The following is a 25,750-nucleotide window of genomic DNA, read 5'->3' on the forward strand; positions in this document are numbered from 1 at the left end:
GAGGTGAAGAATGAGGGAAAGAGGGAGAGAGGAGAGGAGGCAGGGAAGGCATGAAGGGAGAAAATGGGGAAAGAAAGAAGGAAGGGAGAGAAGGAGGAGGGAGAGAGCCAAGGCTGACTCCAGGCCATTGCCAGCACAGGCTCCACCACGTGGAGCTCTCCTGTGTGTGCGTGTGCACCCCACCCACCCCCGTCCCAGTACGCATGCCCAGTGGTATCTTATCCTTTTTTAGGATTTGTAAGTTCTTTTTTTGTTTTTTATTATTGATGGTCACACCTTGTATGGTGAGGAGTTTTGTTCCCAAATTTGGTGGGTATTGGCCCAGCGGTTCTTTTGTTTTTAAGCCACTCATTACGACATGAGCATACATATATATATATATATATATATATATATATATATATATATATATAGATTGTAAAGGCATTAAATGTTTGGCTATGTGTGTAAATGCTGTAATCTGCTCTGAGTCCCCTGTGGAGAAGGGCGAATATAAATAAAGTGTTTAAATAATAATAATAATAATAATAATAATAATAATAATATATGATAAAGGCATCATATCATGTTTGATCTTGGGAGATAAACCAGTATTAGGTTAGTATTTGGATGAGAAACTGTCAGTGAATACCAGGTGCTATAGACTATTTCAGAAGAACTGTCAAAATCATTTCTGAGAGTATAATTTGCCTAGGAAAAGCTTATGAAATTCATGCTTAAATACCACTGAGTTCAAATTTGACACAGGTAACCTAGACTACACTGTTTCAGGGTTATACAAATGAGCAAGATTACAGACATCAACTCTGGAAGAATTAGTAAATGTTCTTAAAATGTCGGCTGTCTTATTAGAATCATAACAACTAAAATTAATATTGTGATGCATTAATAATATATATTCTAAAACTCTTTAGATTAATAGTTTAAAGAAGCAAATTGAATCAAAAGCGAAGATTGTTGAAGAACTTCATCAAGAAGTAAGCACTGCTTTAGATTTATAGGTATAGATATAACAATAGTTGTTATAGTGCCTATAATGAATCGATACTAAGGTTTGCTTCCATTAAAAATGAAAATGTTTATTATTTTTCAAAAAGGCAACTAAATGTAAGTCATAAAATAGAAAGGAATCACGGGAACAGAGGAAATCCACTTCTGATGACATAAATTACTCCATGCTTTAAGCCAAAATTCTAGTATACTGGAACTAATTCTCCAAGGGAAGAATGTCAGAAGGAGCAACAAAAAGTCACCTGATAGTACATGGCAAAGCTGTTTTCCTATCATGGTCATTGACAATTATAGGTGAAAATATAAACTTGCACAAGGCATGCAGAAGCTTGATGAGAAGAGTCACAGTTTCTAATAATGCAGGATGGTCTGTATGTATCTTTAGAATGGAATTCCTCTCTCTCCCCATCTCCTGTCTTGATTGAGACATACAAAATTAAAATGCAAAGTTATTAACATATCAAGTCAACAATTTTAAGTGCTTCCTTTATACCAAACCAGAAGTTTGAAGTACGTTATCAGTTTTCTAGCATCATAAAATACTGAATACTGGGTAAAGATAAACTTCAGTAACACTTTCTGTTGTTAACAGATTAAGGTTTTGCGAAGGAAAATTGGAACAGAAAGCAAACAAACCAGTATTAATGAAGAAAAGGTAGGAAGAAATGTTAATCTTCCTTGTACCAAAATATTGTGAATTAAAAGACTGAAAATTGGGTAAATAAGAATTCGAAGGTATTAATATTGAAGTCTGCCAAGATCTGTCCATTTAGAGTTGTGGTTTTATTCTTCTCACATGGCCTGGGCTATTTATTTGTAGCCTAACAGTTCTTTCAACAGACATGGAGATGACTCACTGTGGGAGTTTTTCCCTCTTCCATTGGCAGAGGAACTACATAAGCTGTGGCATGTATATTTTAAAGCTTTTCTTCTGCATTTGGGTAAGGTAAACACAAGTCCTCAAGCAGAAGCAGTCAAACTGTTAGAGTACTCACAATGGCCCTTTATTGCCAACATGTCACAGAAAGATCTAACAGCCTCTGATCTCCCTCCTCTCTTTCCTTCTTGGTGTAGTTCCTTTTTTATCTTCCTCCAGCCCCACCCCTCACACGCACCCTTGATCCATGGCTTGTGTCTCTTCCCACTAAATTAAGGGGAAGACCAAGAGTGAGACCCTCTGCCTTCCTCACACTCTTACACTCACTCTGTTCTAACTTTCTAGTAGAATATGGAGCCATTATATTGTAAAGAGACCCACTGTATTTGAGGATGCATGATCCACAGATTCAACCTAGTTTCAGAGTGCTGTTGCTACTAACTATGTCCCTGAAAAAGCTTCTCAACACCCTGCATCTGGCAGCTGTGGCATCCCTACTCTGTGTATCCACATGCAGTCCTCGAATATATCTTCCATGGATTGGGCCTGGGAGGGTGGGGGCGGTCATACTGTACAAAGGTTTCCATTGGGTTAGGAAGTACCAGAATACAGAAGGCTTTGATTCTTACACAAATACACTGTGCTTTGCCTAAAAAAATCCCATCCCATTCAACAAATGTTATAGAAACATGGCAGCAGATATGCTTCTTCCTATGAGATTTCCACCAATAGTTTAGTCCTGATTTGCTCAAGTTCTATTAATGTTTTCTTTTAGAACAAAAAAGAAGAAGAGGAAGCCACCTTAGTATAAACCTATGGTGCTTTTGTTATCTTGTGGCAAGAAAGATTATTACTTGTTTTTATTCTTTGAAGATTTTCCTAGTTTATCAATGCTTCCTGTTTACTTCAGATGCAAAACTACATTGGAGGCCCACTTCTCTTTCAGTTCATGCATGTGAAAACCCAAAATTTGATGGGACAGCTGGAATTCACAATACATAGACATATATTGGACAAAGGGATGGGGGAACCTAAGTGGTGCCTTGGCAAGACTTGTAACTCTTGAGTTGGGCAAAGTACTGAACAAAATATCTTTGTTGTTTAAAGGTGAAAAAATTACAGCTGGAACTTGAAAATATAAATGAATTACATAAAGAAACAATTTACAGCTACAAAAATGAAATTGAGATAGCAAGGGAAACTGAAGAAAAGCTTCTTAAAGAGGTGGATTTTTTTAAAGATTTGAATTTGCATATATTTAAATATGAACCATTGTTATTTATATTATTCATATATGTTTACTAGCAATCCTCTTGTCAGTCTTTCTTTGTTAGACTTTGATTTGTATTATTCAGAGTAAGTTGAAGAAATAAAACCTAAAAAAAATCTGGCTTTGAAACATTAAAAGCACACACTATTTCATGTGACAACCTGTTAGAGCTAGTTTTGGGAAAGTAAGGGAGTTGAAACAGTTCTCACAGATGTATGGATTTCCCCCCCAAATCATTATAGTCTCAGATTGCAAGATGGGAGAAGAAGACAGCATAGAATCAAATCCTTAGAAAGACAACTGGCTGGTTCTTCAGAGAGGATTTTATCAAACTAATGAAGCAGGGATAATGTAACTACATTTTTTAAATTGGGAGATATGAGACAAACCCACCCAAAGAAAGGAAATAAATCTTACTCTTATTTATACGATATGTAAGAGTAGTTTTGTTCACAAACACTTGTGCACAATCAAAACAATTTCATTTTCTTGAAGAAAGGCGAGAAAAGAAAGAATATTAGATTGTACCAGAGAGTTGAAGCAAACACATAGAAAGGCTCTTATCACATATGCCTCATGAAGGATAGGTAGGGGATAGAAGTGGGCAGATGAGATCCCAGACAACACAGGAAGGGTATGTTATATGGGAAGACAGCAGATGTGAACAAACACAAATAAATAGGAAGTTACCATAAGCACGCTGTGACTCTTCATCTAGAAAGTGACATGCAATATAACTACCCCTGAATATAAGCATCCATTGCTGGATTTAGAACAAATGAGGCCCTGTGGTAGTTAAGTCATGAGGCCCCTTGCTTGGGCCTGATGGAGTATAAGTAAATTTCCTGCTTTGTGGCACACTTCAGTCATCTATTTCTCTCTAGATATTCAAAATTCATTCTAAAATCTTGGTCTCCCCTTTTTCTGAGCAATGTAGTGGAGAATGCCTTTACCCAGATTCTGATGTTTGAACAACAGATCACCAAGCTTCATAGAAATCTTGTCCATGAGAACCAAGCCAGTATTTCTAGCCCTTCACATCACATTCAAAAACAGCCAGTTTGATGAGCCTTCAAACAAAGAAAGCAATCAACCATGAAGGAATCATCTAAAGAGATGTTTCCTGTTATAGCCTTTTCTATAATAAAGACTTCTGGTTAAATATATTTCTAAAACAGATATTTCTAAAGTATTTAGGCCTGCCACAAAATCAGCTTCCATTCCCCTGTGAAATATACTATAATTTTGATGAATCCAAGATACAACAGAATGGAGTATATTTTCTGCCAGCAGGGACAAATTGAAGTTACAGTGGATGTTCTTTGTAAAAAGTAAGAAATTTAACAATATATCTCACAAAAATAAAATTTCTTCTTTGTGGTTTCTGTGAATCACACAAGCCAGTATTCTGCACCAGTGCAGACCACCCAGTTGTGTGAATTCACAGATGACCACTTGAAAAAACACAGTTACGAGTAAGAAACCTGTCCATTCATGCAGGCTGCCAAGGATGACATTAAATGTCTACTGATAGACATTCCTATTGATTCCTTTTTTTCAGGGGCTTAAGGACCGAAAAATCTGTCCTTAAGGAAAAGCCATTAGGTAGCACACCAGCTATATCCTTCACATTATCCTCTATTATTCCGTCTTCTGGGAAGAGGATCAAAACTCAAACTCATTAAAATTATGCAGAGCTCTTCTGGTCATCAAAGGGAGATGCATTCATTGAAGATCCAACATTAGATTTAATTCATTTCTTTGCTGAATTTTAATTGACTAATAACTGATACATGCACAGTTGGCTGGATTTTGAAATGAAGTTCTTGCATTTATTTATTTATTTAAAACATTTATATTCCACCCTTCTCACCCCGCAGGGGACTCAGGGCGGAGCACAACATATACGGCAAACATACAATGCCAGGACATTGAATGTTTGTATTCAGATCTAACCTACCATCATATCTTGTCAGCAGGTCTCATGTTTTAGAAGTTACATACTTGAGGAGAACAAACCACGAAAGCAGCTCCTTGTTACCTGGTTTTTCATCTATATAGAGCTTAAACAAATGCTTCTTTCAGTCTAACCTCCAGGTGCAGTTTAAGTACAACTCTACAAGCCTTTGCCTTTCCTCCATTTCATAAAAACCAGGATCCAACTTGCTTAAATTACATAAATTCCATAGGAAGGTGTGAAGAGTATTACTTATGAACACATTATTATTAACAATTCTGTCTTGAACATATGTTGTAAGTTCTACTATATTCAGTCAACTCTCCTTCCATATGTCTAGCCCTGTTCATTATAACATGACTAAATTGCACAAGTAGTTACTGTATATTACATAGTAATCCTGTTTCATTTGATGATAAATAATTGTTGAATATAAATAAAATAATTCATACACATTTGAATTCACTTATGCTATTAACAGCTAGAAGCAATTAAATTGGTGGCTGATGAGGCAACGACAATGCAGAAAGAAATAGACATTCGATGTCAGCACAAAATTGCTGAAATGGTGGCACTTATGGAAAAGCATAAGGTAAAGATAGTTTCTTGTTTGTGTGTTCAGTGACTAGAACTAACAGATAAAAATGACACAAGGACAGAGCTGTATAGATAGGTGGTCTTGCTTGCTTTTGCTGCAGTAATCACCATTTTTAGGGAATGTTTTCACATACCTCAAGTTTGATAAGTCGCTCCTGGGTATCCAGGCGATTTCCGGTTTCATACTGTGGAATAAAATAGGATAACCTGATTCTACGCAACATTTGGAAGAATTGGGGAATGCTCTGGAGCTTCCCGCATTTCAGGGTGTATCTGAACAGCGTGTCTGGTTCTGATTCAGAATTGGCCCCACTATTCACATGGGTCAGTGTCACATCTCACTTTCCCCACACTTCCTGGTTTGGGAAAAAAAGAAAGAAATGGAGCTTACCTTTATTGTAGTTTATCATTGTTGTGGGGGCCATCTTTGGGTACAATGTATTGTTGAAGGCTTTCATGGCCGGAATCACTGGGTTGTTGTAGGTTTTTCAGGCTGTACAGCCATGTTCTACAAGCATTCTCTACTGACGTTTCGCCTGCATCTGTGGCAGGCATCCTTAGAGGTTGTGAGGTCTGTTGGAAATTAGGAAAATTGGATTTATATATATCTGTGGAAAGTCCAGGGTGGGAGAAATAACTCTTGTCTACTGGAGCTCAGTGTGAATGTTTCAGTTGGCCACCTTGATTAGCATTTGATGGCCTGACAGTTTTTAGGTGTGACTTGTTACTGCCTGGGAAAATCCTTTCTTGAGAGGTGATTGGATGTTCCTGACGACTCTCTGGAATGGGTCTTGGGGGCACGGTTTTGTCGTGGCTCCGATCCTTCCTGGAGGGTCGATCCCAGATGGTGAAGCTGGGAGACACCTGCTCGGACCCCTGGCCTTTGACCTGTGGGGTCCCGCAAGGCTCCATTCTGTCTCCCATGCTTTTAAACATCTACATGAAACCGCTGGGAGAGGTCATCCAGAGTTTTGGAGTTAGGTGCCACCTCTACGCAGATGACACACAACTCTACTACTCTTTCCCACCCAATTCCAAGGAGGCCTCTCAGGTGCTGGACGAGTGCCTGGCTGCTGTGTCTATCTGGATGAGGAGGAACAAGCTGAAGATCAATCCCAACAAGACAGAGGTCCTCCTGGTCGATCGTAAACCTGACCGGGGTATAGGGTGGCAACCTGTGCTGGACGGGGTTACACTCCCCCTGAAGCCACAGGTCCGCAGTTTGGGAGTCCTCTTGGATTCATCGCTTACGCTTGAGGCTCAGGCGTCGGCGGTGTCCGGGAGGGCTTTCGCACAATTGAGACTCGTGCGCCAACTGCAACCGTACCTCGCGAAGGCTGATCTGGCCGGGGTGGTCCATGCCTTGGTCACCTCCAGATTGGATTACTGCAATGCGCTCTACGTGGGGCTGTCCTTGAAAACGGCTCGGAAGTTCCAACTGGTTTAACGAGCAGCCGCCAGGATGTTAACTGGGGCCCTTTACAGAGAGAGGTCAACCCTCCTGTTCAAGGAGCTCCACTGGCTGCCGTTTATTTTCCGAGCCCAATTTAAGGTGCAGGTGCTTACCTACAAAGCCCTGAATGGTTTGGGACCATCCTACCTGCGTGGCCGCATCTCCATCTACGAACCGACGCGGTCACTTCGGTCATCTGGAGAGGCCCTGCTCGTGATCCCGCCTGCGTTGCAAGGGCATTTGGTGGGGACACGAGACAGGGCCTTTTCCGTGGTGGCCCCCCGACTCTGGAACACCCTCCCCAAAGATCTTAGACAGGCCCCTACATTGGCAGTCTTCAGAAAGAGCTTGAAGACCTGGCTGTTCTGATGTGCCTTCCTGGATTAGAAGATCTCCAATACCAAGTCCCACAAGCATTTTACTAGAACTAAGATTGCTGCACACCGCACACTGCACTTGCCCTATAATGCCTTATATACCTCCCGTCACATCAGCACTTTTAATCTTGTACCCATTACTCTGGCCCGGCCCAGTTTTATTGTGTCTTAGTGTATTGTTATTGCCTGTTGTTTATATTGCTTTAATTATTTTGAATTTGCCTTAGGTTTTGTATTGTTGTATTGTGTGTTGAGTCCTTGGCCTTTGTAAGCCGCATCGAGTCCTTCGGGAGATGCTAGCGGGGTACAAATAAAGTTTATTAATAATAATAATAATAATAATAACTGTCTGGAGTTCCCGTGTGTTTGAGTTTTGTTCTTTATTTACTTTTATAATTTTATAGTATTTTAATACTGGTAGCCATATTTTGTTCATTTTCATGGTTTCTTCCTTTCTGTTGAAATTGTCCACATGCTTGTGGATTTAAATGGCTTCTCTGTGTAGCCTGACATGGTAGTCATTAGAGTGGTCCAGCATTTCTGTGTTCTCAAATAATACGCTATGTCCAGGTTGGTTTATTAGGTGCTCTGCTATGGCTGACTTCTCTGGTTGAAGTAATCTGCAGTGCCTTTCATGTTCCTTGATTTGTGTTTGGGCGCTGCGTTTGGTAGTCCCTATGTAGAGTTGTCCACAGCTGCATGGTACATGGTAGACTCCTGCAGAGGTGAGAGGATCCCTCTTGTCCTTTGCTGAACGTAGCATTTGTTGGATTTTCTTGGTGGGTCTGTAAGTGGTTTGTATGTTGTGTTTCCTCATCAGTTTCCCTATGCGGTCAGTGGTTCCCTTGATGTATGGCAAGAACACCTTTCCTTTGGGTGGATCTTTGTCTTTACTTTCGTGGCTTGTTCTCGGTCTTGCAGCTCTTCTGATGTCTGAGGTGGAGTATCCATTGGCCTGTAAAGCCCAGTTTAGGTGGTTCAGTTCATCCTGGAGGAGGTGGGATTCGCAGATTCTTTTTGCACGGTCTACCAGGGCTTTAATGGTGCTTGGGTGATGGTTGGAGTTTTTATGTAGGTATCTATCTGTGTGTGTAGGTTTTCTGTAAACTGTGTGACACAATTATTGATCTGGTTTGCGGATAACTACGACATCTAGAAAAGGCAGTTTTCCTTCATTTTCTTTTTCCATGGTGAATTGGATGTTTGGGTGGATGCTGTTAAGGTGGTCCAGGAACCTGTTTAGTTCTTCTTCTCCATGGCTCTAAATTGTGAAGGTGTCATCCATATATCTGAACCATATAGTGGGTTTTTTGTTGCTTTTTCCAGGGCTTGTTTTTCAAAATGTTCCACGTAGAAATCTGCTATGACTGGGCTGAGAGGGCTCCCCATAGCTACTCCATCTTTCTATTCATAGAATTCATTGTCCCACTGGGTACCTTTGTCAATGTCAGCAAATACACCCACATGACTTAAAGAGGGGAGACAATAAAAAATGACAAAGGTAAGTGTGGCTGTACAGCGGGCATAAATTGAATTTTCTATTTTACTTTTGATGTTTGAATGAGGTTATGGTTACTGTTATCCGCATGAGGTGATGAATACTACCAAAGAATGACTCTTTAGTAGTTTCCTCTGTCTGTGGAATGCCCTTCCACTATGGAATGCCTGGTATTCACATTAGTAACATTTAGATTCTCTTTCAACAAGCAATCAGTCCATATTATTCATTTTCATTATTATGTTTTATGTTGCATTTTAACATTGTAGTTTGTTGCAAGTTAGATAGTATAGTAAACTTTCAGTTAACCAAAACTCAAGCTACTGGAACTTTCAAACAATCTGTAAAAACATCCAAAGAAATAATACTTTTAATAAAAATTGAAATCTTTTACAATACAGTATAATTGTGCTACATTAAATGTATCTGTATTTCTCTTTATTTGCTTTTGATTTATGATATGGTATATTATATTATGGAGTATAGTATTAGTTAGATCTATTAATAATAGTAACTCTCAAGCAACCAGAAACTACATTTATCTTGCGTCCACGAATCCCCGTGGGTACTGGTTAACTGAGAGTCTACTGTATATAAGCACCTTAAATAAATGGTGCATTTGAAGTGTAGTTAATATTTCATATTGTCATCATAACCGTTTTTTCACATTGCATTCATTTGAAGGATGCATATAGAGACGTATTTTAAAACTGAAAAAGACAAAATCAATTGCCATGTTTATAGTGAACATGGTTATTTAGTTAGTTTTTAATAATTTAATAATAGTTTAATAGTTTCCCACTATTAGGAGTGTGTAGGTTTTACAAAATAAATTTCTTAAAAGTCAGATTGTTTTCTTCAGGGAACTCAGCTACTCCCATCCTCTTATATACAAAGAAAATAAACTTACCATATTTTGCAAGATACACACTAAGTGGAATATTTTATGTTTACATGTTTATGTTTCTGACCATCTCTTCAATACAGCGCCAATATGATAAAACAGTTGAAGAAAAGGACACAGAATTAGAATACTTTAAAACAAAAGAACAAGAGCTATCATCTGCAATAAAATCACTGGTAAAAAATATCTTCTTATTTCTTTTCATTCACTGATGTGGCTCCTGTACAATCAATAATAAAAATTTCTGTATTTTATTGTGTTTCACTGCCTTGCATATCTCCAGTAGATAAATTCTAGTGTTAATCAGTGATGATTAATGGTAATTGTTTGATTTTGAGATAATGTTCTCTGTTAAATGTTGGTGTATCTTTTATTACTTCTAGGCAAAATTAAAATTATGTGGCTAGTCAACTACCTGGACCTGAGCCATCTAGGGCTTTGAAGGTCATAACCAGTACTTTGAACTGTGCAGCAAGTGGAGCAGCTGCAACTGGGGGGTTGTCCACTCCCTGTAACCAGGCCAGTTAGCAACCTGGTTGCAGCTCTTTGGAACAGCTGAAGTTTCTGAACACTCTTCAGAGGCAGCCGCACATTGAGCGTGTTGCAGTAATCCAGACAGGATGTAACTAATGCCACTGTGACCAGATCTGGCTTCTCAAGAAATGGGTTCAGTTGGCACACACGTTTTAATTATGCAAAGGCCCTCCTGGCCACTGCAGATCCTTGGGCCTCCAGGTTCAATGCTGAGTCCAGGATGACCCCCAAAATTCGGACCTTCAGGGTCTTCAGGGGGAGTGTAACATTATGCAGCGCAGGCTGGATCCCTATACCTGAGCTGCCTTCTGACTGACCAAAAGCACCTCTGTCTTATCTGGATCAAGTTTCAATTAGTTTGTCCTCATCCAGTTCATTACTGATGACAGTCATTGGTTTGAGGCAGTGGTTCTCAATCTGTGAGTCCCCAAGTGTTTTGGCCTGCAACTCCCAGAAATCCCAGTCAGTTTACCAGTTGTTAGGATTTCTGGGAGTTGAAGGCCAAAACATCTGGGGAACCACAGGTTGAAAACCACTGGTTTCAGGTCAGGACAGCTTCCTTGGCTTTACGTGGGAAGGAGTAGTAGAGTTGGGTGTCACCTGTATATAGGTGGCACTGTACTCCAAAAATCCGAATGACCTCTCCCAGTGGTTTCATGTATATATTAAAATAGCATGAGATACAAAACAGAACCATAGGAATCCTACAGGAGAACGGATAGGGGTTTGAACAAAGTCCCCCAGCATCACCTTCTGGGTACAGTCCTCCAGGAAGGAACGGAACCACTGTGAAACAGTTCCTCCTAGTCCCATCTCAGCGAGATGGTCCAGAAGGATACCATGGTCAAGGGTATAAAAAACCACTGAGATGTCCAGGAGAATCAATAGGGACATACTCCCCCTGTCTAGTTCTTTGTGTAGGTCACCCACCAAGGTAACCAAAGCTGTATCCATTCCATAGCAAGGCCTGTAACCAGATTAAAATGGGTCTAGATCAGTGGTTCTCAATCTGTGGGTCCCCAGATATTTTGGCCTTCAACTCCCAGGTAATCCCAACAGCGGGTAAACTGGCTGGGATTTCTGAGAATTGTAGGCCAAAACATCTGGTTCAGGGATGGCTTTTTAAATATAGGTCTCACAACTGACTCTTTTAGGCAAGTTGGAATTTTGCCTTGTTCCAAGGATGCATTGACCACCACCTTCACCCACTCTGCCAGTCCCCCCTCTGGCCTGTTTGATTAGTCAAGAAGAGCAAGGATCTAGAATCCAGTACTTTTCTCTCTCCTCTAATCCCATAGGGAATATGTACAGGAAATATAAAGAGGACTGTGGTGCTGAATTGAATTCCATTATTTAGCTTTTGTCAAAGGAAGGTGTCTTATTTCACTGTCTATCAGCAAAGAGATAGGTTGAAATATATGTTCCTACTACATGGCACTTTTATTTCAGTATAAGCTCAAAAACTGAAATACATATGAGATTGCAAACATAACCACTTTATTTTTTGAACTATTTAATTTACACTTTATGTTCACTTTCAGCAAAGAGAGCTTTCTTGCAAAGAAAATGAACTTTCTTCACTTCAAGATCAGCTTAAAAATGAAATAGAAGAGAAGGTATGTCTTCTGGTTTTATATTTAATTTTCAGTACATATGAGTAGTTCTGTGAAGGTTGTTTCATGTCTTCCATATTCAGAGAAATGTAAAAACAAAAATAACTAAGTGAGACTGTAGGAAGTGGAATTTCATATTCAGTGACAATGTGTTTCAAGGATGGACTTCAAGCTGTCTGGAACATCATTCCAGATAGGACCACCACAGGCCTAGCTATCAAGGTCTGTCACTTTCCTGCTACACACAACTACAGCACTATACTTTTGGTAATAATATATACCTTCAAATTGTCAGTACTGCCATGGAACATGCATAGCACCACAATATGCCAACATTTTCATATCTGTCCATGGACAATGCTTCCTTAATTTCTGCATTGAGAAACATCTCCTCTATCTGATGATATTGATATCTTAATAATTTGAACATGGAAGGATTCACCCAAGACATTCCACCAGAACCCCAACAGCTTCCACCCTACTATCAGTCTCATCCTGGAACAATTAACAGAACAAGTCCAGGCTATATGGCCATGTTCTAGAAGCATTCTCTCCTGACGTTTCGCCTGCATCTATGGCAAGCATCCTCAGAGGTAGTGACTCACTAAATGTTTGCAGAAATTCAAGGTGTTTGTTATTCATTTGTTCAAACGTTTCCGACTCTTCATGATCTCATGGACCAGCCGACGCCAGAGCTCCCTGTCGGTTGTCACCACCCCCAGCTCCTTCAAGGTCAATCTAGTCACTTCAAGGATGCCATCCATCCATCGTGCCCTTGGTCGACCCTCTTCCTTTTCCCTTCCATTTCCCCCAGGATAATTGTCTTCTCTAAGCTTTCCTTTCTTCTCATGATGTGGCCAAAGTACTTCATCTTTACCTCTACTATCCTTCCCTCCAATGAGCAGCAGTCGGGCTTTATTTCCTGAAGTATGGACTGGTTGGATCTTCTGGCAGTCTAAGGCACTCTCAGAACTTTCCTCCAGCACCACAGTTCAAAAGCATCTATCTTCCTTTGCTCAGCCTTCCCTAAGGTCCAGCTCTCACATCTGTAGAGAGCTTTAACTATGCGGATCTTTGTTGCCAGTGTGAAGTCTCTATTCTTCACTATTTCATCAGGATTGGACATTGAGTAGCCCAAGAAAGGAGGAAAACAAAAGTAAACAGTGATAGGAGGAGATATGCCCAATTAAATGCACAATTCCAGATGTTAACCAGAAGAGATAAGGAACTATTTTTAAACAAGCAATAAATGGAAGTGGAAGAAGACAACAGAATAGGAAGGACAAGAGACCTCTTCCAGAAAATTAGAAACATTGGAGGTAAATTTCAGGCAAAAATTGGCATGATATGAAACAAAGATGGCAGGGACCTAACAGAAGCTGAAAAGATCAAGAGAAGGTGGCGAGACTATACAGAAGATCTGTATAGGAAGGATAACAATATCGAGGATGAGTGAATTAAAACCAGACATCCTGAGGAGTGAGGTTGAATGGGCCTTAAGAAACATTACTAACAAGGCAGCAGGAGATGATGGGATCCCAGCTGAACTATTTAAAATTTTGAAAGATGATGCTGTCAAGGTGATGCATGCCATATGCCAGCAAATATGGAAAACACAAGAATGGCCACCAGACTGGGAAAAAATCAACATATCCCCATACCAAAAAAGGGAAATGCTAAAGACTGCTCAAACTTTCGTACAGTGGCCCTTATTTCTCATGCCATTAAGGTATTGCTCAAGATCCTGCAAGGAAGACTCCAGCAATACATGGAACGAGAGTTGCCAGATATACAAGCTGGGTTCGGAAAAGGTAGAGGAACAAGATACCAAATTGCCAATATCTGCTGGATAATGGAGAAAGGCAGGGAGTTTCAGGAAAACATCTATTTCTGTATTATTGACTATTCTAAAGCCTTTGACTGTGTGAATCATAATAAATTGTGGCAAGTTCTTGGTGGTATGGGTATACCAAATCACCTTGTCTCTCTCCTGCTGAATCTCAAAGTGTTTACAGATACATATAACTTCACCTCTGAGCTGCTATGGAAGCCAATTTAACACATTTTAAACATAGCTGCTCCCTTGCTGTCTTCTGTGAATCAGATTAATAAGTTAGAACAACACAATTGAAAGTAGTAACATTTTCTAGTACTATTCATTTGTAAGGATTTTGTTTTTCCTCTCATTGTTTTTGAGTTTTTTTCTCTCACTTGACTTATAGAAAGCGCAAACATCCACTCTTGAGACACCTAAACACAGCTTGAATTCTCAGCCACTTCATGTATCTCAGAATTCGAAATCTACTAATGTGAATGAATTGGAATATACACAGAAGTCTTCATGGACTCCAGCCAAGGTTGGTTTCTTAATATATTTGAATTATCCATTAATTTTTAATAAGGTAATAGTTCAGAATTCATTTTCAGATTCCTATCTATGCCAATACTTTGTATACAATACAAATGGATTTATTTTAAAACAAGGAAAATGTCCTTGTGCTTATTACTGTCAATATTCATGTTTGAGAAACAATTTTTGGACAAAATATTAAGCAAAAAACAAACAAACAAAAAAACTCCATATCCACACAAGTGAAATATTTAGTTCTAACTTTGATGCTGGTGCTATCAGAACACATGATATCCCACTACTTTCCAAATGAATGCTATTCTTTTAAATAGCTGAGGTCTTTAAGACCATAAAAAAAAAAAAAACCCTATTTACCCTGCATTTTCTAGTAGAAGCAACTTCTTTACAAGTGTGACCTTTACTCTGAATCCGGAATTGAAAGGTATATGGGAGTAGGAACCCCAGTGGTGCAGTGGGTTAAACCACTGAGCTGCCGAACTTGCTGATCAAAAACTTGCAGGTTTGAATCCGGGGAACGGTGTGAGCTCTCACTGTTAGCCCCAGCTTCTGCCAACCTTGCAGTTTGAAAACATGCAAATGTGAGTAGATCATAGGTACCACTCCGGCGGGAAGGTAACAGCGTTCCATGCAGTCATGCCAGCCACATGACCTTGGAGGTGTCTATGGACAACGCCGGCTCTTCAGCTTAGAAATGGAGATGAGCACCAACCCCCAGAATCAGACACAACTGGACTTAATGTCAGGGGAAAACCTTTACCCTTTACCTATGGGGGTAGGATGGCAGGACAAATTAGTGGGTATTTACCTGGGCTGAGAAGGCATGATGTTAAAAAAATGCATATAGGTTTAATGGAAAACTAGCAGGGCTTCTGAAACATTAAATATATGCATGAGTGGAAGATGGGTAAAGTTCAGGGTAGGAAGAGTCTCAAACTTGTGTTGACAATCTTTTTTAGTTCAGTGTACTTCAAATAAACAACCTTTGGGAGAAATGTTTTATTTTCTCCACAGCTTTATCAAGCATCATGCCAATGCAATGAGCTAACCAGCACTGTACTTTCTGTACATATTGACTATAATATTTCACACGAGGATCTTTGAACAAGCGTTTCTAGTTATAACACTGAGAATTTTACTATAACAAATTGTTTTAACTATCTTTATTTCACCAAGATTTACACTGTGAAGACACCTACAAAATCTAAATTGCAAAGAGAAAGCACCAATCAATGCTCAGAAGACAGAAGAAAGAAAAAGAGAAGAGTTCTGTTAGAAATGGATACACGGTCAGATAGTTCTGAAAATGACCTTCTGGTACTTATCTGAAAATAAAATTCACCTTGCTATTTAAAAGATGTCATATAGTAACTGAAAATAATGTTGGCTAAATATATCTGATATTTGCATATTTATGACTTTATGTTGAAGCAGTATCAGTTTTTCCATTTTTCTTCATTTCTTATTTAATATAGCTATAATATGATTATTTCTACAATATAAAAGTCAGCATGTTATTGTGGTTTGATTAGTGGACTAGAATATTGAGAGACCACGGTTTGAATCCTGGCTTGGTCATGGAAATCTTGGGTGACTCTAGACAAGTAACACCCTCTCAGCCTCAGATGAAAGTAAGGGCAAATCTCCCTCTGAACAAATTCTGCTAAGATTCTCAAGATGATATAGTGCAATAACCCGCAATGACTGGGTTTAACCTCCACATTAATAAACAATATCATCAGGAGCTTCTGCTTCAGAATTAATATAAATATAGCCTTGCTGAATCAGATTAAATTCATTTTTTTTCTACAGTGGTAGCCAACCCTTCTGTAGCATGAAATGATCGAAATATCTATTATACAGCATCCTCAATAATCTGCCATAAACTTTTCTGTGGTTGCCTAATAAGTTCCCTGTCATAGTTAACTGTGAATACGCACATATGATATTTCTGCGCCTGTGCAGACCAGCTTTGGAACCTTCTGGAAGATAAAAGTAGACATTTTTACCCCTGCCTCGCCCTGCCCCTCGAGTATATATAGCCCATGGGCAAGGCTAGGCCTCCAGTTCTCTTCATCCATCGCTCTAGCAGCAGCTCTTGAACCTTCGTTCCTGACTAGCTTCTATTGGACTGCCTTCTTTTGTACCTGACTGTGGACTCCCTAAGTATCTCTTATTTCTCCTGTCTAATTTAGCCCTGAAAACTATGGGAATGCAGTCCAGGCACTGGAGGTAATGGGTTTACCCCGCACCTTCCAAGAAGGTGCGGAATAAACCCGCTATTAAATTAATTTGCTATAAATCAGGGGTTTCCTGGTTTGTGGTGGATTAATTCTGGTTTGTCCAGAATGTCGTCTGGACAGCCCCCTTTTATTGCGGAAGTTTCTGTATTAAAGGAGCTGTCTAGATCTGCCCAGAGAAATACCATTTTAGGTTCATAGGGGAGAATATGTAACAAAAATATTGTTAAAGATTTGCATAGTATTTTTTCCTGTTCCCTGCACACTGAATGAAATGCTCCTCAAGTTAATGGCTTTTACATTTGCTTCCCAGGCACCATAAGGATTGTAGTTTGAATTAGCTTGCATTAAATGGTTTTCCACAGTTTGGTATAATACAAAATGAAAGAAAGGTCTCTGTGGATTTTACTAATTTTTAATTTTTTTTCCAGTGTCTTGTGTCAAAGGAAGATAGGTTTCAGCAACTGTATAAAGATTATCCACCAGCACCTCATGTCAGGACCCCAATTCCAATGACACCAGAAAAGGTATCTTCTCACATTTGCTGTGTGCTGTGAATCTCAATGGTCTTAACAAAATTAACTAAAGCTTCCTTTTTGTATATAGGTTCAAACTCCATCTAGCATCAAAACCCCTGGATCCTTAGTGAAGCTTGCTGCTATAAAAAAGATGCGAGAGTCGGGATGGTCTGCAATCTCCAAAATGGACAGAAAAAACAAACTGAAAGAAGCTGAAAAGCTTTTTTCATAAACTAAAAATATACTACTGTTATGTAACTAATAGGCTTGCTTATTACTTTATTTAAATTTAACATTGCCTTTGTTAAAGTATTGAACCCTTCAGTAATTCAGATGTAAAAAAGAGTTTATGGCCTGATCCATCCTCTGCAGCTAGCATATGTGGTGGGGAAAAGTCAGGTTCAATAAAGCCCTCTTTCCTCCCACTTCCTCCCTTCTTTGTTTTAACACACTGGTCTCTTTTGCACCAGGTCCTGAAAAGAAGAAAGATGCCTGTAAATTTTTAGATAGCACTATAGTTGAAACAGTGTGTAGCCCACAGGGCACCAGCACTGGAGGAATAATGAAATAGGATTCCAGTGAAATCGATGTCAGTTTTCTCACCACATGAGCAATGGCAGTATATATTAATAAAAACAGGGAAAACCTGACAAAGTTTTTAGAGTTAGCAAAAATACAATTTTATTAGTTTTAGTAAAGTTTTATGTTACTTATTTAAGCACAATACACGGAGACCAGAATTATTCATCATTAGAGCAATTAAATCATTTTTATTCAATCTTTATTATTACAACAATAACATAATAAATTACAATAAAGAAAAATATTCACAATAGCAAGGAGATCTAACATAGCTGATAAAATAATTAAATTAGTACTGTGGTTTTCTGGGGGGTCAATTCTGTGTATGAATAAATCTGGATCTAGTAAAATATTGTGCACAAGCAGTCACTAAGTTGCAAAGAATTATTAACTATTCTTGTATAACTTGTAAATGTTTCTTTGTTTTAATAAACATCTTTGTGAGTTCTATTTTCTGATTTTTTTCAAACTGACATCACAGTGGGTTAATTTTGCCACTTTGAAGGATCTGTGTCCCATCCATTATAAATCTCCTGGTGTTTTCTGAAATGTTTCATAAGCTGGGAAAATGTCCTGTTCTTTTTCTCCTGACAGAAATTCCAATTTGAGTTGTCCTGGTTGAACACTAAATGGTAAATAATCATTTGTAAGTTCATCATCTTCATTCACCATGTTGGGATTATATATTCTTGGTGCATCATACAGTCCTCCTGATATAACCAGTACATCCTCTGGAATTGCATATCTTTCTGCTGTGAAAAGTTTGGGAAAATATATTATTGGGGAAAGAAAATAAATCTAAACAACCTCAAGGCTCAAAATTCTTTCTTGTATAGTGTAAAACTGGATTTACAAAATATCGAGTAAGGCAGTGACCACAACAATTTTTTAAAAGTGTTGCTATCAAGATAACTAGTTTGACTATGTTCCAAATCCCACTTTACTTTTCACATTTCTGTCATCCAATTAGCAGTCTTCAGCACTTACCAAAAAGCTCTCAACTGTTACAGTATGCCATGTGCTCCATTGGATTTCCATCTGAAAATATGGAATAATTTCATGCTTCTACATATAGGTCTTTTGATAAAAATTATCTACTAACCTGTTTCAGAAGAAGTATCATAAAGTGGATGGTGGGAATATTGATCTCTTCTCTTTCTAAATTTATTGAAAATATAAACAGTGAATCCTAGGATTGTTAGTGCAAGAAGAATGGCAAAACTGATTGTTAAGATGGCTTCTGAATTCTTCAAACGACCACCTCCTGCTGAAATGAAAGAATACAGACACATTCCTCTCACATAGATTTGCTAGTCAGGCTCTGAGGTTTCCTAAAACCAAGGATGACTGCAGGTAATATCATTAACTGTGATGCATTAGATAACACCCATAGCAGCTCACAGTTTGACATTCAAACTCTGGCCCCATCTACTCTGTCATATAATCCAGTTTCAGAATGCAGATTAACTGCATTGAACTGGATTATATGTCAGTGTAGACCTGTATAATCCAGTTCAATGCAGTTCAGTCTGCATTATATGAATCTACACTAACCATTATAACGCAGTTCAACTGGATTATTTGGCAGCGTCGATGTTATCTCTCACACACATACACACATCCTGCACCCAATTTTCCTGTTTAGAAATTCATACAGGAAGCTAAAAGGACTGCTCCCAGATCAAGTTGAAATAAGAGGATTTTTCCTTCTATGTGAAATGGAATAAATAACACTTAGTGTAGCCTACTCACTTCTAGCCAGAAGGTGAATGTAAAACAGATATGATATTAAGCCCTTGTACTGCATAGACCGAGAGGGGTAGAGGAAGCTAACTCAGTAAATGCATAACTGTCAAGATTTGTAAGTTACTCAACATTTCTGTAAGTGATAACCAGTGTCTCATGTCTAACCACAGGTGTCATTGTAATTGGGATGTGAGGGCCAGTTTGATTGTAGAAACTAGGGGTTAGTTTGAGGGTTGATGGATGAAGAGAGAGAGTTTGTTGTATATACTGTAAATACTGTACTGGTATTTGAAGAAAGAAAACCCTTCTATTTGGAAAGAAAAGCTTTGTGTCTGTGTTCTTGTTTCAGAGGAGACCACTTCACAGCAAGCAGGTATTTGGCTCCCTAACAGGAGTGAAGAGCTCTTCTGCTGTGTATCAGATAATTTAATGTTGTTTGAACCCCTGCCAATAACCCCATGTAGAGTCTTTGCAAGTAGCAACAACAAAACCTTGAAAATAGTTGTTGCTCCCCTACCTGAGCTGGAAATATGCATACAGCCCTGTCCTCTGCAAACTGGCATGGTGTAGTGGTTTGGGCACTGGACTACACCTGGAGACCGGATTTCAAATTCCTCCGTGTTAATGAAAACCTACTGGGCAAGTCACATTCAGCTTCAAAGAAAAGCAAAGACAAGCATCCTCTCAACAAATCTTGTCAAGAAGACTCTGTGATAGTGGCACTTTAGGGTTGTCATAAGAAATGACTTGAAAGCACAGAACAACAACTTTTTCTCTAATCTGGAACAGTGCCCATCAAAACTGGTGAATTTGTAATCTTCCCTCCCACCTGGAGATGACTCCTAAAAACTTGTGACTCAAGCCAGGTCCTGAGATTTGGCAACTTGTACATCATTTTTAGAAGCTCACTATGCAAAAATGGTTGAAAATAGTGATAGATATTTTAACCTTAGTCTCATGTTAATGTGGCCCTAACTGTCATGTGAAAATGTCTTTAGAGATCAAGCTCAGACAACAACACCGTCATCATAGTTATTTCCACATTCTAACAAATAAATGGAGTACAGGAAATGAGATTATTTAACTTCACATAATTCATTCCCAAAGATCTCAATAAAATATTGTTATTGAAAGGAGTTAATGATGATTTGCTTTGAATTTCGTGTGAGAATTATCAATAATCAAAGCCCAGATCTCTTGAATCTCCTTGGTACTTCCATTTATATGGTTATGTTAGAGGCACAATGAGCCGCGGTGGCACAATGGGTTAAACCTTTGTGCCGACTGAACTGCTGACCTGGAGGCTGGTTCAAATACATGAGATGGCGTGAGCTCCAGCTTCCCATGCAGGGACTTGAGAGAAGCCTCCCACAAGATGGTAAAACATCCGGGCATCCCTGGGCAACGTCCTTGCAGATAGCCAATTCTCTCACACCAGAAGCGACTTGAACTTTCTTAAGTTGCTTCTGACACACACAAAAAAATTAGAGACCCAAACTGTCACCTTGATGGGCATATACATTTACATAAGTTTTCCTTATTCATATTTCTTTTTTGGGGGCACTGTGGGGTTCATATTTCCTTCCTCCATTCACGATGCTCAAAAAAGGTAACATTTTTTACATAGTGAACAATCTCTGAAGACCCCTGCACAGCCACCATGTGCTACAGGGGAGCAAACAGGACCAGAGAAGTATCTGTTCATATCTCCAGAATCAGATGTGCCATTATCTCTGAAATATGTTGGGGTCCTGTGGGTGTCTCGAACTGCTCTAATCATTTCATGTCTGGCACTGGGACCTACTATGCTATAATGAGCCATACACCATAGGCCACATTCTATTGTCTCCCTGGCGTAGTATAAATACCCACATGTGAACATAGGCTATGGCAGCATTATGTAACATCCATGCAGAATAGCAACACTGCACAACATATGTCAAAGACAAGGCTCAAACAAAGATGTTTCTGTGCAACTTTGCCTCTGCCATTATCAACAGGAAACATCCATTATGCAATGACTTTTTGACCCTGCATGCTTAGCATGACTTATGTGTGAATTTATCTCCAAGTGAATTCAAGCCATAACGTCCACGTTTCCATCATTACTTTTTGACATAGGAATCTCCAGATTAATTCAGTCTGTGATTATTATTATTATTATTTTTGCTCCTGTACTGAATTGGGCCAATCTTGTTTTATCAAAGACTGGTACTAATTAGTCTAAATTGTTCGAATTTGCTTTAGAATTTGGTAGAATTGGTTGTAGAGTCTTATCAAATATATAATTTATCCATCATTACCTTGAAACTTATTTGATGAAACCGAAGCCAGAAGCTTGCTACTGATTAATGGCATACTTGTTGAAACTTGGGCTATCAAACTCGATGTTATAGCTGAAGTTGTTGCTTTGGGATCTTCAACAGTGGATTGATACACAGAATTACTAAAGAATGATTCAGCAGGAAATGTTGTCACCTTTTTGGTTTCAGCAATGGTATCTGATGAACTGTTTCTTTCTGTACTAGGAGAGTGAGTGCTTTGTGATAAATAAGATAACATTGTGGAAACACTGGTAGTATTCGCAGTTATGGTATATATATTCCAGTTGGTACTTGTGTTATGCAAGGCAGTGTTGTCTGCTTCTTTAGTGGTTATTGTAGGCATTTCAGTCCTTTCAGAAGTAGCAGCATGTCTTGCTTCATGAGTAGTCATTGTGGTTTGCATATATTTAGCCTTTAGTAGCAAGTAACCTGTAACATGAAGGGGAACCGTCTTATGGCAAAAGCTAAAAAACTTGGACTTTATCACATGAAGCAATTACAGTTGTATTATCACTGATAGCAGATACGTTCGTACTAAGTTGAAAACAGTTGATATTGAATATGTCTTCATTAGAATAATTGTGCTGATTTGCCAGTTGGTGATCCTATGATTGTATTTCCTTGCACCCTCATAGCCCCACCTTCCCATGCTTAAAAGTAACAAAATGCAAATATAAAATAAAAGGAAAACAGTCAAGGAGAGGAGGAGAATGCTGCACCCTGACATTACTTTTACTGCTAGTATACTGACACAGAAACAGAGGGGACCCATTGCACCAAGTAGGTGACAAGGACATTGTGGCATTGGAAGCAATTGATGGGTTTTACCTGCTAATAGTTAGGGATGAGAGACAAACATGCAGCAAGAAGCACAGGGCATTTTGCAATGGGGGCCATCACTTTGCCTACCTCATGCAGTAAAGTCCAAGCACAGTATCTTTTTCCAACCATTACTAGTCCTTTGATCTTTGATTCCTTTATTGCCACACATACCTGATTTCAGTTTAGAAAGGCACACGGGACCTCCATTACATTGCCACATGAGTGCAATGAGTTGTTTCTTGTGTGTGTACATGTTAGCTGTATCAGTTTATGTCTAGTCACACAACCACAGCAGCGGTAGCTTTAAAAAATCCACCACCCATACACATATTATTAGCACTCACTTATTTGTTTAATCAAGTATTTCTCAGTTTTCTTGTCATGTGGTCTTCCCACCTGTATAGAATAATAGAATCATAGAGTTGGAAGCGACCTCATGGGCCATCCAGTCCAACCCCCAGCCAAGAAGCAAGAAAATTGCATTCAAAGCATCCCCGACAGATGTACTTTGTAGAGTGAAGCCAGTAGAAAAGAGGGAAGTGAAATACTGACCTGTGAATATGTGCAACTATATGTATACAATCACCCCCCCCACCACCACCACTGAGCATTGCCTTTCCTGGATGCTGATACAAACAAGGGAATTATCCTTACACGGCAAGAGCCACCTAACCAAGATGACCACCCACCAACTTGCCCCCATCCTCCCACCAGGAGGGTGCTTTTAGCAGAGGCAGCAGAGAAAGGAAGAAGGACAAACATGAAAGGAAAGTGGCAAAGGGGAAGAATAGTGTCAACTTCTGGAAAAAAAGGAGGGACAACTATGGGAAAAGAAAATGGTGCTCTGTAAGCCCTAATAGTCTGTGGCATTCCCTCAATAACCCAACCGCTTTTCAGGTGCTTGAAAAAGCAGATGCCAAAACAATCATACCACCAGCAAACTTCTACCCTAGAGTATCATCAGAAGCATCTACCAGAAAGATGAATGGTATAAGCCTAATTCTTACTTAGTCTTCAGGATGCCTGGTAGAAAACTAGGAAGTTGAGACCCTTGAAATCTTATTCAGAAGGAGAGGCCTCCAGCTTTTTAGGCAGAAGAGTAATAAGACACTATTTTCCTTTAAGAGACTTTATTGGTCACTGACAAGAAGGCAGTGATATAAGTATTTCTGGGTTCATAAATAAAAACCTGAATCTGGAAACTAAAAACAATACTGATCTTAGTATCAGTTTGTTGTTCGAAATGGTGATCAAAGGAGGGTGAAATGCACTACTGCTTGGTGACCTTTGGCAGACAACCAGAATGAGGAAGTAACCTATCACATTTTTCATACTGGCCATGCTGACCTTTGGCTTCAAGGGTGCTCACTATTTTCATATGGACTTTACAGATTACCATTATCACCTCCCAAGAAGCAGACCTCAATGGAAAAAAAACATGTATTTGAATGTCCTAGTGACTTAAGGCAAAGCCATCAATTTCATAAACTTTTCTTATGTAAGCAATCATTTGAAGTGATTTTGCCAGTCATAGCGTAAAATAAACCAAAACCTCTTCTCCGCCGGCTCCCAGCTTCTGGATCTCCATGTGATGAAGTCCTAAAAGTTTCTCAGAAATGTCACATCAAGGGGTGGAGTGGAAAGTTGCTTCAGTACAGAGAAATATGCCTTTGTGGAAACTGATCAGATGTGATATGTGGCCATTCTTTCTGCTCTAATTCTAATATCTAACTTGAAAAGATCAGCCTAATACCAAACACAGCTTAAAGTTGGGAAGAAATCAGTGAAAGCAACATCCTAATTTTGGTTCAACTTATTCCTGCTTCTTAAGAGTATTTTCAACTCTGAATAGTGGCCCAGAAAATAAAAATTATTTACAGTAACAGAAATCTGAATCAGATATATTAGAACTCACCAAGGAAGGCTGAGGTGGTTGAGCTTACTGGCAGTTACTCCAAGTAATCGATACTCTGCCTTAGCATGTTTCTGTGTATTTAATAACTGGAGGAACTGTTTGCTCGAGGGCTGGGCAAAGCATAAAGAGATCCCTATGGCAACAGGTGAAACCATAAAAAGGTTCACAGATTAGTCACGTTGAACAATAACTGGTTGGGTTGGGCTCACCTGTCATTTGAGTACAGCTGGGAAACATAACAGGAAATAATGCTTCATATTATAAGGCAGCAATTCAGTGCAAGATGAAAAGTGTGTCCAGTAAAAGAGATTCTATAACTTTACTGAAAAATGTTATTATAAAAGCACCCCCTTTGTGCTTGAAATAGTTTCCCTCCCAAGAATTGTATTAAAAACATTCTGATTTTGATCAGAGTGCTGTCTTTTCTTTAAAAAGAGGAAGGAAGGGAGTGGGAAATTCAGGACTGCTGCTAGGATCTGGATCTACACGTTAAAAAATTTTGGTGCTAAAATTGGCACTACTGCTTTATGCTGGATTTTAGATAATTGTGTGTTTTTATGTGGTACTGTTTGGTTTTATTTTCTTTATCTTTCTGTTGGTTTTATTGTGTTTTCATTATGGAGTTATTTTGTATTATAGATTTTTAATTTGCATGCTGACAAAAGAACGGCTCCTATTGACGTATAATTTTTTAAAAAACCACATCAAACACACAATGCTTGAATAACACTATGTAACAAATTTTGGGGGGAAAATCTGTTCCAGGTTTGAAAGTGTTATTCCTGTTTACTTGTGCAGTACTTACTTTGAAAGTAGTTGTTATACTCCAGAAACTTCGTTTTTGTGACTGCCACAAACTGTTGAATTGGTTGAGAGATATTCATTGAAAAACTATGTGCTGCAGGATATCTCACAAAAACACATTTTTTGCAGTTTAATAAACCTTTTCCATGTTTTTATGATAGAACCAATTAGAAAATGACATTTATAAGTGAGGAACAAAACATGTGTTAGATATTGTAATAGGAATGTTCAAAACATCCACGAGACATTCAAAACAAAATTAAATCCATGATCTGGAGATCTCTATTTCAGAATTCTAAATATTCCTCCCTAAATGCCATCTAAGTGCCATAAGTTGTTG

At 38.9% G+C, this 25,750-nt stretch overlaps 1 protein-coding gene and 1 long non-coding RNA gene across 2 annotated transcripts in view; one reads left to right on the top strand and one right to left on the bottom strand.

Moving 5' to 3' along the window:
* The window catches only part of SYCP1 (synaptonemal complex protein 1), a 93,004-nt gene extending 75,250 nt beyond the window's left edge, over nt 1-17,754 (top strand). The window contains exons 22-31 of the mRNA XM_067467063.1: nt 915-977; nt 1,604-1,666; nt 2,996-3,112; nt 5,597-5,707; nt 10,028-10,120; nt 12,020-12,094; nt 14,314-14,448; nt 15,636-15,776; nt 17,131-17,226; nt 17,306-17,754. Coding sequence (XP_067323164.1) covers nt 915-977; nt 1,604-1,666; nt 2,996-3,112; nt 5,597-5,707; nt 10,028-10,120; nt 12,020-12,094; nt 14,314-14,448; nt 15,636-15,776; nt 17,131-17,226; nt 17,306-17,449 — 1,038 coding nt within the window. The 3' untranslated portion in view covers nt 17,450-17,754. The remainder of the gene's footprint in view (nt 1-914; nt 978-1,603; nt 1,667-2,995; nt 3,113-5,596; nt 5,708-10,027; nt 10,121-12,019; nt 12,095-14,313; nt 14,449-15,635; nt 15,777-17,130; nt 17,227-17,305) is intronic.
* A 54-nt stretch (nt 17,755-17,808) lies between these two features.
* Nucleotides 17,809-24,676, bottom strand: LOC132772616 (uncharacterized). The gene is made up of 4 exons (XR_009631243.2): nt 24,607-24,676; nt 21,849-22,298; nt 18,902-19,066; nt 17,809-18,551 (listed from the first exon to the last, which is right to left on the bottom strand). It is a non-coding gene; the product is annotated as an uncharacterized lncRNA (long non-coding RNA).
* Between the last annotated feature and the right edge of the window lie 1,074 nt (nt 24,677-25,750).

Source organism: Anolis sagrei, chromosome 4 (assembly GCF_037176765.1).
Source record: "Anolis sagrei isolate rAnoSag1 chromosome 4, rAnoSag1.mat, whole genome shotgun sequence".
Taxonomy (NCBI): Eukaryota; Metazoa; Chordata; class Lepidosauria; order Squamata; family Dactyloidae; genus Anolis; species Anolis sagrei.